This window comes from Lepisma saccharinum, chromosome 16 (assembly GCF_977018435.1).
Source record: "Lepisma saccharinum chromosome 16, izLepSacc3.1, whole genome shotgun sequence".
Classification (NCBI taxonomy): domain Eukaryota; kingdom Metazoa; phylum Arthropoda; class Insecta; order Zygentoma; family Lepismatidae; genus Lepisma; species Lepisma saccharinum.
In genome coordinates, this window is record NC_139244.1 from 579,661 (window position 1) to 595,473 (window position 15,813).

General features: G+C 40.4%; 1 protein-coding gene across 5 annotated transcripts in view; it reads left to right on the forward strand.

Annotated features, from left to right (window-relative positions):
- Positions 1–15,813, forward strand: part of LOC146000185 (protein borderless-like) — a 61,831-nt gene that overhangs the window by 37,163 nt on the left and 8,855 nt on the right. For all 5 annotated transcript variants that reach the window (XM_083137539.1, XM_083137541.1, XM_083137542.1 and 2 more), the window contains exons 8-12: positions 247–509; positions 2,639–2,811; positions 10,602–10,661; positions 11,940–12,122; positions 13,140–13,373. In XM_083137539.1, the coding sequence (XP_082993665.1) occupies positions 247–509; positions 2,639–2,811; positions 10,602–10,661; positions 11,940–12,122; positions 13,140–13,373 (913 nt within the window). The remainder of the gene's footprint in view (positions 1–246; positions 510–2,638; positions 2,812–10,601; positions 10,662–11,939; positions 12,123–13,139; positions 13,374–15,813) is intronic.

Genomic DNA, 15,813 nt, shown 5'->3' on the forward strand with positions numbered 1-15,813 from the left:
TTAGATATCGGTTATCCGAATTTAGTGGCCATCCGTAGTCCCTTCAACAATTTCATCATATCACCAATTCACCACTCATCCTCATCTTCGCGATTAGCCAAATGTTGCAGAAACGCGACGTAAACTAAACCAAATCAATCAATTCATGGCATGGTGCGAGGAATAGGTACGTACTGTATAAAGAAAGTCTGGTAAAATGTAAATATGACGAAGCCACGAGGTGTAATGTTTATCTTTCGTTGGCAGAAAGGCGGCTTCCCGTTCTCCCCCGAGCGCACCATCGTGGAGGGAAGCAACCTCACCCTCCTCAACATCCAGAAGGAGGACCACGGGTTCTACCAGTGCCTGGCGTCCAACCTGGCGGGCGCCGTCCTGGCGGAGACGGAGCTGGTGGTGGACAAGCCGTTGCTGCGAGCACCACACAACCTCTCGGCCACCAGCAACGAGACCTCGGTCACGGTGCGGTGGCTGGCGGGGAACAGGAGGGCCAAGCAGATCATCAGCGTATGGTGAGCGATTCTCCAACTACGAGTGAGTGCACCCTGTCTCGGGAATCTGTGGAGCAAGACCGCGTATGACGGCAGAGAAGGGGAGAAAGCGAGTGGACAGTCTGCGCTGCTCCAAACGGCTGGTAGCTGCAGCAGCATTTTCCTCCTCTATACACTCAATTCTCCTCTAGAGCCTCTACTGCGTTTTCGTTCCCTTGCTCCAGAGATTCCCGGGACAGAGAGTCGATTCCGAACCCTCGATACGTAATTGAAATCCCTATTCCACGTTCCCTTATTCGAATCCCGATTCCAGGTTCCGTTATGCGAATCCCGATTTTGGTTCTGTTATCCGAATCCCGATTCTATTTTCCGTTATCCGAATCCCGATTCCTGGATTCCTTATCCGATTCCAGATTCCGTTATCCGAATCCTGGTTCCGTTATCCGAATCCGATTCCTTGTTTCGTTTTCCGAATCCCAATTCCAGCTTCAGTTATTCGAATCTCCCCCTTGGTAATTATGCGATATCGCCCGAACACCTCTCACTCGTTTATTTCGTTAATTTTAGCATTGATACTTACCTATTCTGCATTGCGGAAGATTCTTTAAGGTGAAGTTATGACTTTTTCCATAAAATAGTGTCAACTTTTCATATTACGAGTCATCCGTATTTGTCTTCCTTGTTCCGCTTGGGTAACAGACAATATGGCGTGCACTCGTCATGGATAATCGCGCGTCAATTTGTGTTTTGTCGATTTGGAGTGGGTATGCAGTGTTTCAACCTTCTTCACCGAAAAATAACTACTTTCGTGTTCATTATGTCATCACAAACCATTGACGGATAGCCCCAAAAAAACATTCACGATAGCCCCACAAACCATTGACGGATAGCCCCAAAAATTATTCACGATAGCCCCACGAACCATTCACGATAGCCTCAAAAACTATTCACGATAGCCCCACGAACCATTGACGGATAGCCCCAAAAACCATTCACGATAGCCCCACGGACCATTTCCGGCAAGGTTAGGTAAGCATAGTTAAAACAAAAAAAAAGCTCGTAAAAAAAGGGAGGTTTGGAGACACTGGCGAGACCGCGTGACTTTCGACGCTCGCACCATCTGCAGGTAATGGAAACAATGGCATAACGTTGTCGCTTTACAGAAAATGCAAGTTCCTTACAGAAAAAGTGATTATTTCTTGTTCTGCAGCATTCTATGGTGAAGTTTTCAGTTTCCGCGAAAGAAAATACCTCGAAGAACTTCGACAATGCTGCAGAAACTGATTTCAGTAAGTAGTTTCTCCTGTAAATTTGAAGAAATCCGTTCGGGCGATATCGCATATTTACCATTATCCGAATCCGATTCCTTGTTTCGTTTTCCGAATCCCAATTCCAGCTTCCGTAATTCGAATCTCGAATCCCTTATTCGAACTTCTGTCCTCCCATGCAAATCATAGATATCATATCACAAACCTGAATCAGATATCTAAATCTTAGATCGCATGTCTAAATGTTGAATCCTATTCCCGAATTCCGATTTGTGAATCGAGCGCATATTAGGATCTCCAATCCTAGATTCTTTATATGATATCGGAATCCAACGTTCATGTAAAACATGGGTAGTTTCCAATTGGGATTTAATGTTACATCCTTCTACCTATCAAGTAACTATGACTATTAGCAAGGTTACTCAAATGTCAACTTTTTACTTCTACATTGCTTGCATAGTTATACGAGGTATAACCAAAGAGTTCCTGGAATCCATCCACGAAACGTAACCAAGTGAAGCAATATTTCTCTCCTCTGTACACACACTCTTGCCACCATTGCCTTACCATTGTGTGAAAGGCCTCCTTGGTATGGACTGCAAACCATCTTTGATTGTTGGGTAACGTTCACCATGGAGCCCCATGTTGAGAATAGGGAACATTAGCTGCCAGATCAAGCGCTGGGGCGTTCTTTCTCCTCCAGGAACTGGCTTCCATTGGAACTCTGCTTAAATCGATTCCACCACTCGCATGTGGTAAAGCCTGTCCGAGACGCCGCAAGCGCCTCCTTCCCACGATGCTTCACGTCGCCATTCTCGGAACTTTTTGATAATACTTCGTAAAATAATTTCTACAAGTAATTTCACTGGTGTTTTCTTGCAGGTACCAGGAGGCGGGCACTTTCCGGTGGCGGACGGTGGAGATGCCCTCCATGGACGTGAGGGTGTATTCCATCGTGGGCCTCCGCCCAGGGATCACCTACGAGATCATGGTCATGGCCAGGGACGGAGGCGACGAAGGGAGGGTCAGCAAGACCATGCATGCCACCACTAAAGGTACTTTGTTATGGACTTTTGTGTTGGCTTATACAGCTAATATAGTGTGTCCTGATGTTATGGGCATGAAGGTAAATCTTCCGTCACTGTGTTTGTCGACTAGTAAAGGGACCCGTAATAAAGTTGGTTACTCCCTGCTGGTTCTCAAGAGCTATGTTGCCACATTAACATTTTCTGGACATCACATAACTTTAGAAGAAGTGTACAGTGTCTCTCAAAAGTTTTAGGACAACGACGTTTTAAACTAGGCAACCCAATTTACACAAGGCGTTGGTGGGTTGCGTGTAGAGTTAGGCTCAATTTCAGGGTTGCCACATGCACAATAAATATTTATAAAATACGCGAAAGAAATAAAAACAAGTATTAGTGTATAAAAGTATTAAAAATATCACTATTATATCGCAAGTGACAAAATTCTTTCTGAAAGAAAAATAACAGGTTTTCTATTATTTCATCGCTGATGAGTCTACAGAAAGGAAAAGAGGTGAGAGAAAACCAGAGGTGACAAAGGACAGGAGACAGAGAAAGTGAGAGGAGAAGAGGAAAAGTAGAGGAGAGAAGAAAGAGAGGATAGACGAGGAGAGGAGATGTAGTGAGGAGAATGGAAAAAGATTCTAGGAGAGATGAGGAAAATGGAGCAAAGAAGAGAAAAGAGAAGGAAAACGAGATGAGAGAAGAGTGGAGAGTAGAGTAAATGAGAGAAAAAGAGAAGAACGAAAAGAAGAGGAGAAAAGTGCGTGGAGTCGGAAATCTAAGACAGGAAAGGAGATACGAGGAGTGCGTATGAGTGGGATGGAGATAAGATGCGAGAAAAGTAGGGAAGGCAATATGAGATAAAAGCAGAGCGAAGGAGGGGAGAGAAGAAGGAGAAGGGGAAGAGAAGAACAGAAGGGACTGAAGAGAAGAGGTAGTTGCAGAAAATATCGTCTCAGCGTCAAGAATTGATGCATTGGTCAAATTATCGACATGAAACATTCAATAACATTTTGAAATGTATTGGAGAATGTATTAAATCGGTGCGAAATGCCTTTTGGCTTAGTTCATGTAAGATCTTTGATTTTACCTGCGATTATACCACTAAAAACATGAATGTAATTTTAATATTTATAAGAATTATCCAATTTTTGTCCACTTCTCGGTTCGTTGAAATGGAGATATTTTAATTTAATATTTCCCGTCACCCCATCGTTAATTCCAAACTGAATCATTCCGTTTCACACGGGGTGAACAATGAACACAATGGGATAGGTCTAAAACTTACGAAAATTTTCTGCCACCGGAAGGGTTTGAACCTACGACCATCAGATTGACAGTCCTGAACGCTAAACACTACCCTACAAGCATTCGCTCCTGAAAGTAAGTAGAAGGAGCTGACCAATGTGAAACGTAGATGCAACTCTCCTCCTACATGTAATGTGCAAACCATACTTGTTTGTAACAAAGAAAACGAAGGTAGTACGACTCGGCGAAAACATTTAATGGAGAATTGCACATGATGAAAACTTTTCATTCGATATTTGCGGAGGTATCCTTGCATTGACCTCGAGTGGGAAAAGGGGTAAAATTAGTATGTCCTGAATTAACACAAATATAAATAGTTATTTCATTAATATTTGTCAATGTCTTTGAAGCAGTACACAGTTATCGTTAGAGTATCATAATTCACGATCTTATACATCAAAATATCCCTTTGAACGTGTGTCAATTCATTTATTTGTTTATTTTTTTGTAAATTCCATTTGCAGAACAATGTAGCCACTATACACTGCAATTACAAATAATGTTAACATGCTCTTGTTTGTAATAAAAGGAGAATTAAAAAAAAGAACACCTTCTAAGGAGGCTCGAACCTGGACCACAATCAATGCTTTCAAGAACTCTAACCAATACACTACGCCCTTTGTTTCCCTTGGAGAAACAGTTCTTAATTATTCTGTCGCGTCAATATTGTAAACGTTATCCTGCAAAAAGAAGTTCAATACTCTGATATAGCTCTGTACTTCTAGAATTACTCTATACACATGCATTTTAAAATTAACTCTGAATTTATTTCTTCGTTGTTAGTATATCTAAGCTTGTGAATATATTTTATTTTTAATTTTATAACGGTTACATGAACATCTAGGAAATAGTTCCTTATAATAACCTCCGGTTGACCAATTTGCCAATACAAACAAATAAAATACAGATTGTCTTCGAGCTTACATTTTTAAAAAGGAGCGGATACACGTATTACTATCTCAATACTTATTCAATAAGATTTCTTGGTTGTCAGAAATTATGACTTAAACTATTGCATGTTGAGCTAGTGCCCACCTAGCCGCCTCTGATGAAATCAATCATTCTTCAGATTCTCTTTCAAATTCGACTCTGGTCACTTGTAACTTCCTGGGTGCAGACGTTGTGCATCTACGCACAGTGTTTTGCGATAAGAAGCGGCCTTGAATAGCGTGAGTGAGTCAGTTTGAAGGTGAGCAAGCTACGCTACGAAGGTTGTCTGCCTTTGAAAACCAAGTCATTTTTTTTCACCGTTTCCGAACGCGATTGTTATTGTAGAAGTATATATTCTTTTAAAAAGAGCAAGAAAGGAAATTAGACCAATGTTCTCCCGTCGTTTAAAACCAAATATTATATATTAAACGAAAAGTTCACGATTGTCAATAAACCTTTCTGAGCATAAGGTGGATGTAAATAATAAATTTAATACAAAGATTCTCCAAAATTCCTCTCCCACTGTCTACGTCAGGCCAGTACCCGGGGGGGGGGGGGGAATGAGATCCATGCCCCCCTCGAACACTAAAATATTTAAATGTGAACCTATCAATAACTACGAAAATAACATCGTCGATTTTAGAAATGTGTAAAAATTTCAATTTTGTTCTTACATAAATGAATCTATTTCTTGCGCAAAGGTATTCAGGCTGCAATATTGGACGGTTTTAGTTTTATAATGCAAGGCTAGCAGACGTCCGATTCACCGATTTAGTCAGGACTGTGCGTTACTTTCAATCCCTGTCCCGACTTTTTCGAACTGCAATCGTGATGCGAGAATGTCTCTTTGTTATTGTTTTTCCTTAACTCGCAATTAGACATGTTCTTTATTGTAATAATAATTCCTGGTACGCAACATTTAATTTATAAATATATTATTTTCTAAACATAGAATTATCATGACTTTTCAATGGCGCTCGCACTATTTGAACTATTTTGTAATATCTGTCTCTCTCTCTCTCTCTCTCTCTCTCTCTCTCTCTCTCTCATATATATATATACACATACATAGATGTATATATATACACACATTTGGGTCTGGCCCTTCCCTCAAAGAAATCCTGCGTACGGGCCTGGTCTACGTCAATGAGTGAAATGCAAGCAATATTTTTATTTATATTTAACCCAATTAAAGGAATGTGGAAGAATTTAAAAGAAATAAGAAAGAGCGGAACTACTGTTGCTCTACTTTAAAAATTGTTGTTCTTCGAGAAAGAAAAATAAGAAGGATTTACTCCAGTACCTTAACACAGTGTCCCACGAGTCTCTCCTGACTAATACTGTCAAATGTGAAGAATAAAATTTTCCGCCTGTTTACGTCTAACGATGCGCAGATTTGGTAGTTCGCAAACGGTGTAATTATTTCGTGTTACCTCACGCAACAGCAAATACATTTCATAAGACTGTTCTGAACACGAGGAGACTTGCGTCAGTAAACAAGCATTTTGTCTGTTGCAGTATCACAGGAAAAGAACATCGTCCTGCAATGTTCAAGCCTCTAGATATTTTTCATTAATAATGTCTAATCACAATAATAACTTATAAGAAATAACTCGCATTTTCACAACTACCAATATTCTCGTTTTCTTCATCACTTCGAAAATCATTTCTCGAAGATATCTGCTATACTACAAGAAAGCAATCCAAAATTAAAGTAAAAGTTCAACTACATGTATACCAAACTTCATTTACAATATTGGAGAGACAGAAAACTTAAAAATTGTTGTTTCAATCAAAAATAAGGGCGTGGTGTAGTGGTTAGAGTTCTTGAAAGCATTGATTGCGGTCCCAGGTTCGAGCCTCCTTAGAAGGTGTTCTTTTTTTTAATTCTCCTTTTATTACAAACAAGAGCATGTTAACATTATTTGTAATTGCAGTGTATAGTGGCTACATTGTTCTGCAAATGGAATTTACAAAAAAATAAACAAATAAATGAATTGACACACGTTCAAAGGGATATTTTGATGTATAAGATCGTGAATTATGATACTCTAACGATAACTGTGTACTGCTTCAAAGACATTGACAAATATTAATGAAATAACTATTTATATTTGTGTTAATTCAGGACATACTAATTTTACCCCTTTTCCCACTCGAGGTCAATGCAAGGATACCTCCGCAAATATCGAATGAAAAGTTTTCATCATGTGCAATTCTCCATTAAATGTTTTCGCCGAGTCGTACTACCTTCGTTTTCTTTGTTACAAACAAGTATTGTTTGCACATTACATGTAGGAGGAGAGTTGCATCTACGTTTCACATTGGTCAGCTCCTTCTACTTACTTTCAGGAGCGAAAGCTTGTAGGGTAGTGTTTAGCGTTCAGGACTGTCAATCTGATGGTCGTAGGTTCAAACCCTTCCGGTGGCAGAAAATTTTCGTAAGTTTTAGACCTATCCCATTGTGTTCATTGTTCACCCCGTGTGAAACGGAATGATTCAGTTTGGAATTAACGATGGGGTGACGGGAAATATTAAATTACAATATCTCCATTTCAACGAACCGAGAAGTGGACAAAAATTGGATAATTCTTATAAATATTAAAATTACATTCATGTTTTTAGTGGTATAATCGCAGGTAAAATCAAAGATCTTACATGAACTAAGCCAAAAGGCATTTCGCACCGATTTAATACATTCTCCAATACATTTCAAAATGTTATTGAATGTTTCATGTCGATAATTTGACCAATGCATCAATTCTTGACGCTGAGACGATATTTTCTGCAACTACCTCTTCTCTTCAGTCCCTTCTGTTCTTCTCTTCTCCTGCTCCTTCTTCTCTCCCCTCCTTCGCTCTGCTTTTATCTCATATCGCCTTCCCTACTTTTCTCGCATCTTATCTCCATCCCACTCATACGCACTCCTCGTATCTCCTTTCCTGTCTTAGATTTCCGACTCCACGCACTTTTCTCCTCTTCTTTTCGTTCTTCTCTTTTTCTCTCATTTACTCTACTCTCCACTCTTCTCTCATCTCGTTTTCCTTCTCTTTTCTCTTCTTTGCTCCATTTTCCTCATCTCTCCTAGAATCTTTTTCCATTCTCCTCACTACATCTCCTCTCCTCGTCTATCCTCTCTTTCTTCTCTCCTCTACTTTTCCTCTTCTCCTCTCACTTTCTCTGTCTCCTGTCCTTTGTCACCTCTGGTTTTCTCTCACCTCTTTTCCTTTCTGAAGACTCATCAGCGATGAAATAATAGAAAACCTGTTATTTTTCTTTCAGAAAGAATTTTGTCACTTGCGATATAATAGTGATATTTTTAATACTTTTATACACTAATACTTGTTTTTATTTCTTTCGCGTATTTTATAAATATTTATTGTGCATGTGGCAACCCTGAAATTGAGCCTAACTCTACACGCAACCCACCAACGCCTTGTGTAAATTGGGTTGCCTAGTTTAAAATGTTGTTGTCCTAAAACTTTTGAGAGACACTGTACAACTCCGCAGCTGTTAAAACTATATACTCTCTCTCTGGAATCTGTGGATCAAACCCGCACATATCGGAAAAGAAGGGGAGAAAGCGAGTGGGCGTTCCCCTTTCACGAGTTCGTTGGCCGGGCTCACTCGTGTTACTGGAGATTCCCGGGACAGAATACAGACTTCACCCCATCGTTCTGCAATAATTTTTAAACAGTTTCCACTTCCTGATAAAGTTTTCCGAGAACGCAGATCAAGGTGGGTGATTAGTACAGAGTATTCCCTGAAACTCGCTACGAGACTCGGTGGCAAACGGCCGGCATCATCGCTTGTCTTCCTCGGTGAACGGGGTCCCGGTGAACAGTGAACAGTCGCACGCTAAAGTCTGTTTTTTTTTTCGCTCTCCCTGCCTTCGCTCTCTTTCCCATTCTGTTGACGTTGCAGACTGACGCCAGTATAATCCTTCCTCGGAAATTGTGTTGTGTCGTGTCTGTGAGTTGAAGATTAAAGATTGTGGCTTAATATGGCACCACAAAACTTTACATTACAACAAAGGATTTATCTTGTCGAGTGTTACTTCGGAAAGAGGAATTGTGGAGAAGTGCGACGACGTTTTGCAACGAAATTTCCTGGTGTTCCCGTTCCACATAGGACCACTATATTAAACCTCGTAAAAAAGTTTAGAGTAACAGGGTCAGCTCTGAATAAAAGTACAAAGAAAAACCCACGTGTACTTACTGAGGAAAAACTCGATGAGATAGAACAAAGGTTAGAACAGTCTCCTCGGAAATCTATCCGCCGCCTCTCACAAGAAACGGGTGTTTCAAAATCCACAGCATTTAGAGCCGCTAAAATTCTTAATCGGGAGAATTACAGTAGACGAACTTGCACGTGTAAATGCCAATTTCCTTCGGAGATGACTCGAATGTGTTGCAGCAGAGGGACATCATTTTCAACACCGTCTGTAGTCAAGGTTAGTAGTACACAATATGAAAACTGTAATTTTAATAGCCGACTCTAGCAACTGTCGCGGACCCTGTTCACCGGGAAAGATAAGCGCTGATGCCGGCCGCTTGCCGCCGAGTCTCGTATCGAATGTCAGGGAATGCTATGTAACTATAACACGTCCACTGTGGTTTGAATCCTTTTTATAGAGAGATAATGTAGACAAAATGAACTGTTTCTGTCAAATTATTTCAGGGTGTAGAAGGGGTACAATTAGGATTATAGGTTTTAAGGGATACTGTGCTGCCTCTCATTTGCGCCACTGATTGTCTATTTAACTTTTATTTTCAGCCAGGGGAAGGTGTCTCTGAATAATGTCAGACAATAGCCCTGTACTTATTGTATTCCGTTATCTATTATGCCGTTAAGCCCGCTTTAGACGAAAGCATTTTCCTTAACATTTATGCCATGACCAAAATGATACCGTGTACAGTGGGAAATCTTATGGCATTTGAGATGCCATGGCATATTTCATGGCATTTCTCAAGGATAGGCTCGGTCCGTAGCATTTTTCGTAGCGTAACTTATCAGAAGCGACCTCTAGGTCACGAGTGCAGTTGTAATGGCGGCCGCGTGAGACGCAAACAACGTATCACTTCACATTTTTAAAACACGATAACTATTCAACCGAGAAGAATTTTGCTTCGTATTAAATGGTTTTAGGTAGAGAAGCATGGCACTGATTAAATACATACTTTACAACGTTTACTGTACACGTGTGGAATAATATTTTAGTTTTTTCAATTGTAAACACCGTGCACTCGACATAGATGGTGTAACCCGAAAACCTGTCATGCTGTATATGTTATACATTGTAATCGGAAAAACTAGCCGAAAAGTTCCATGAAATGCTTCCGTGTAAAGTACTACCTGCTATCAGATTTTTGGAAGCATTTACATAGCATCTATGCTAGCAAAAATGCTAAAGGGAATGCTTTCGTCTAAAGCCGGCCTTACAAAGCTTTGAGGCTGTGCTGAGCATTAGAAAAGAAAGCGAATACATAAGCATTAATATGGCTGTGTGGACCCTGAAATACTGTTCGACAACTGCATTCAAATCACAAATTAAAAGACACTGATTTCTTTTCTTTCAGAATTGTTTCGATCGTCAATGGGTTCCAGCCATTCCGCTGTGATGACAGGTCTACTCGATGGTAAGTTCCCAGTAGATGTGGGAGAGTGGGGCTGGCTGTAAATAAAGTTTTGGGGTGCAGGGTTTTACATAACGGAAGGAATTTAATGAAAATATTGCTATGAATGAAAGTATCCTGTCGGTGCCGGAATAAGAAAGAGTACGCATCTTTTGATCTGAAATCATGTGCACCGTGAAAGCATTCTGTTTTCATCAACCTTGAAAGTGTAACTTCATGGAGATTATCTACGAAACAAGAGGATGCAAGGTAATATTAGGTTGACTTTTCTATCTTAAAGACAACAATCATGTCCCCTGTAGCTTTTTGTTAGCTTTTTTACATTTACTTAAATTTGACAAGTTCGTAAAAAAATCAAATGTACACAGGGCTTATATACTTCTAATAAAGTTGCTGGAATTTTGACCATTATAGATTAAAGCGATTATAATTTTTTAAAAAAATATTAAAATTTTAAGACAAATTATACCTCGGGTTCTTCAGTACAGACTACGTTCCAAACATATGGTAAAATAAACATTTATCAAGCAGAAGACGAAAGTTTAAAAAATTGATTTTTTTTTTTTACGAAATTTGAACTTTGACAGGCCCCCACGTAGAGTTCAAAACGGTATCTACCTATTCCCTGATCTGTGTTCCATTCTCGTGCAAAGTATTGCTCACTTGCTGCCGATACTTTCACAGAAAAAACTTAATTTCTAATATAAAAGCCTCGATCTTTTTGGCGGGAAATCCTCCCCCGCAAATGTAGCCTAAATCAAATTAAACGTTACCAATTACTAATATGATGCTTCAAGACTCGTGTAGAACTCAAATCATGTATCTCCGAACGTTACCTGTCTCACAGTGTGTTCCAAAATTGAAATAGAAATGAATGTGACATACGTCAAATCTCGACGTAGCGACCTCACCTAAATATGACATGTAGGTGGGTTTCATGTGACATCAGAATGCGCACAGGCGCCATGTTTGCGGCCAGTTTTATTTGTAATTTGCAAGGAAATATTCGCCACTTAGCGTTCGTTACATCTGCACCATGTAAATCACGAATGTTCGTGTTGATATATTCCACCCGCCCGCTTGGATTCCGTATTCTTACAAGAACTAGCCTCAAGCATGGCGGCTCGAAGCCACAATGCAACACCCATATGTCACAATTCGGGGTTTAGGGGTGAATAAGAGGAACTTTGTGTACTTTCATCAAGACTTTGCCCCCTAATCCTAGGGTGCATGCACGCATATTCGTACAGGTGACAATAATAATGATGAACTTTGTTTCAGGCTCTCAGTACATTGCTCCGCCAGTGAACGTGTCAGTCACGGAGAAGGCGTCGGGGTACCTGGTGACGTGGGAGCACCCGGAGCCCCGGGAGCATGTTCTGGACCACTACAAGGTGCAGTGGTCCTCGGACGCCGTCAACCACCACTTCTCCACGGCGGAGAACACGCAGACGTCGTACCTCGGTAGGTATCCCCACATAGCACTCCTCTATATGGAACATTTCTTAAAAATGCATATAAGCCCATATGTCTATTTTGTTTATTTAGGTCGCATTTCTTCATCTTCGGTTAATATCCATGATGTATATGAATGATGAAATGGATGATAGGATAATAAAATGCAATAAAAATGGGACACCTAGACCCTGAAACACTCCCTTCTACTTAAATCTACTTATCGCCGTAGAGTAAGATATACATGTACACATCTATAATATTACTAGCCGATTATCTGGCGTTTCCCGGGTATTTATTTATCCTAATCTTCTATTAGACAGGAAAATAATGAATTCTAACTATAGTGTAAAATGAACGTGGAGTTGAACGGCAGTAGGAGTGTCACTATTCATCTTAGCAACCCCGAAAACTATGGATTCCACACTAATATCGGTCGTTTTTCATGTCACCCACCCTCACTCCTAGAGGTGTCTTACCCCCACAGTATTTCTTTCCACATTGTAAGCGATATGTGTACCAAGTTTGGTTGAAATCGCTCCAGGCGTTCGAGAGTTATGCTGGAACAAACACACATACATCCAGTTTTATATATATAGTTAAAATATAAAATAAATTACAAAATAGTTGAAATGAAATACTTTTGTTAGTTTTTGTTTTTTATTAATACAAAGCAATTAGATTGCATACGTATATTTTTGTCTTGCATTCTTGCTTTACTTTTATTGTGCATATATTTTTATTGGTGGAGATCTGTTATGATCTGTTGAAAGATGGAGTGTGTTTTTTCGATATTATCCTTAGTAAAGAATAATTGTTTTGTCAAAACTAATTGATTATCTCTTGTTGTTACAACAAAAACCCTCCCCCCGAAAAATTTTAGTTGGGAGATTTTTTAGGTCAAGATTTCTAGTGGGGTGTGAAGCCCCCCCCCCCCCTATCTCTACAGGATTTCGTACCATGCCAAAGAAATGGGAGGAACTCTATATATTTTTTTGAAGAGGTCAACACTTTCTGCTTTTGCAGTGACCGACCTGGACGAGGACAACATCTTCTACTTCCAAGTGTTCTCTGTGTCTGTGAACGGCTGCCAGGCGGGGAGCGAGAGCGTCGCGGTATTCATCCCCCCGGCCAACAGGCGACGGCGGGCAATCACCTTAGGGGTGGTGGTGGGTCTCATCTTCCTCCTCTTCGCTGCCGGCGGATACTGGCTCGGGAGGAAGATCTACTTGAAGAGAAAGCGACAGAAGAACGAAAAGCGTAAGTACTCATTTCTCTTTGTATTATTTAGCCAGAGATGCGGCGATGACAAAGCAAAATAATAAAAATATTGCTTTTGAATTTCTTAGAGAAGAAGTAAAAAATAAGTCAGAATATTCGCATATTTGAGCGAAATTTGTCCCGTGACACCATGAAGCAGCCAGAAATACGCAAGAGATTCGCTAAATTTTGAGCATCGAAAGGAGAGCCCAGTTCTTACCTCCATACCCAACCGACCCGCTACGTTTCCTGTTGAGTGCAAGGTGTTAGGCGGGCCAGGTCATCGCAGCAGGTCTGCGAATCCAAGATCCTTCGATCGCTTTTCCCCCGCTCTTGAAGGTCTGATCATAACAGTCCTTTTTTTCAGAACCTTGTTTACAAAACCGACAGGGTTTCTGTGACGTCATCAAGATGAAACTTCTCAGAATTTCCAGCACTGTAAAAACATACAAGGCTCTTGTTTTTAAGAGAGAAACACACATTGAAAAGCATCGCAAAAGAACTTACACAGAATGCATGAAAGTAATGATGCATAGAAAGAAAACATAAGTAAGTAAAAGCATAAATTTTCCCACGAAAGAACTGAAAATAAAAAAACAGTTCTGGAACCATTCTATTTCCTTCATAGTATATCTCTTTATATTTTTTTTGATCCTGCGGTTCAAATATAGATTTCTGAAATAAATGTTCTTGCTTTACAAAACACGAAGTACTTCATGTAGTTGTGCGTTTACTATGCTTAAAAATGACAAGACTGATCAAAATTTCTGTTCTCGATGTGACAGACATACTTATTCAGACAGATCCTTTTTCCTAATATATCTTACTTTCACACCAGGGATGACCAAAAATATTAGGATTCCGGAAAATTTAAAATCTCGATTTGGAAATTTTACTACCCGGATTTCAGAGGCAATCCGAATCTCGGAGAAAGAAGTTTAACAATTTTTCCATAGAATAGATTTAGCCATCTCTACTTCACACGTCATGTACACTGTTATCATGATTCTCAAAGTAGGAATGCCCCCCTCCCTTCCCCTTCCCGGGTTGAAAGATTGACCCTGGCGTTTCGCAAGTCTTACGATGACTACGTAAAAATGACAGGCTTCGCCACTGGTTAATCCAGCCCTGCAGCAACCACACGCGTTGCAAAGCATGTGGATGTAAAAAGTAATATAAAAGCAGTGCCGGATTAAGCTATGGGCAACTGGGGCAGTTGCCCCGGGGCCCCCACCAAAAGAAAGCCGTGAAGGGCCTCCACAAAAAAAAATAACCAGCTGGATATGCTTTTTAAAAATTACATAAGAAGTTGTATTTTATATGGAAGGGTTATCTCCAAAAGAAAGGTTTCTGACATTTTTTTCCAAATTGTGGTCACACTGGGTCTGCTTTTGCTAATACGTTATTGGAGTTTCTAGACCATCATAAGATTGATATACGTGACTGTCATGGCCAATCGTACGATAATGCTGCGAATATGTTCTCGGAATGCCTGAAGAACAAATAAATTAAAATGTTAGCCATCTCTACTTCACACGTCATGTACGAACACTGTTATCATCATTATCAATGTATGACTCCCCTCCCCCGTCAAAGATTGACCCTGAGTTGAGTTGAGTTGAGTTGTTGTTTTAAGTCCACTTTATGCACAGTAAGGCTAATCGGGACTGGACCTACAGTTTAAAGTGGGATCCGAACCACTTGTGCCTCCACCGGGTATCGAACCCGGGACCCCTTGATTACAAGGCGACGACGCTACCACTGCGCCATCGGGGAGGCCCCGATTGACCCTGACGTTGGCAAGTCTTGCGATGGCTACGTAAAAATGTCACGCTTCGGCACTGTATATAGCGTCACTTTTCTGCCACTTTTGGCAAGTGACGATAGACGAAATTGATGGCGCTAGGCGCCATCCACGGGGAGGCCGAGGGGGACGATCGCCCCTTCGAACTGCGAGGCTTTTGAATATAGGCTTTTATTATGGCTAATATTTTTCTATACTCAAATGTTCTCTCTTCTATCACCAAGTTTATTAGACCCGGGTTCGATACACTGTGGAGGCACATAATTGCCTTTACCTTCTTATGGACGAGGGAAAAACACTTTGCAATATAGCAGCTACTTCCAAGGTTGCTTTTCTGTCACTTATTTTGGTCAAAGAGTGAAGCTAGTTTTGATGTGATAACCAAAGGCGTACTTTTTTTTACTTGTGCTCCTTTTCATTCTGTTTTCTGTGCCTTTCTTATTTCAGAAGAGCCTTGATAATCGAAGGGGTTCAGTGTTCGATACCCGGTGGAGGCACACCGTGGTTCGGATTCCACTTTAAACTGTAGGTCCAGTCCATATTAGCCTCACTGTGCATAAAGGGGACTTTTAAAACACCAAATCAACCAACCAACCTTGATAATCACTACTAACTTCAATAGCTCCAAATGAAGCC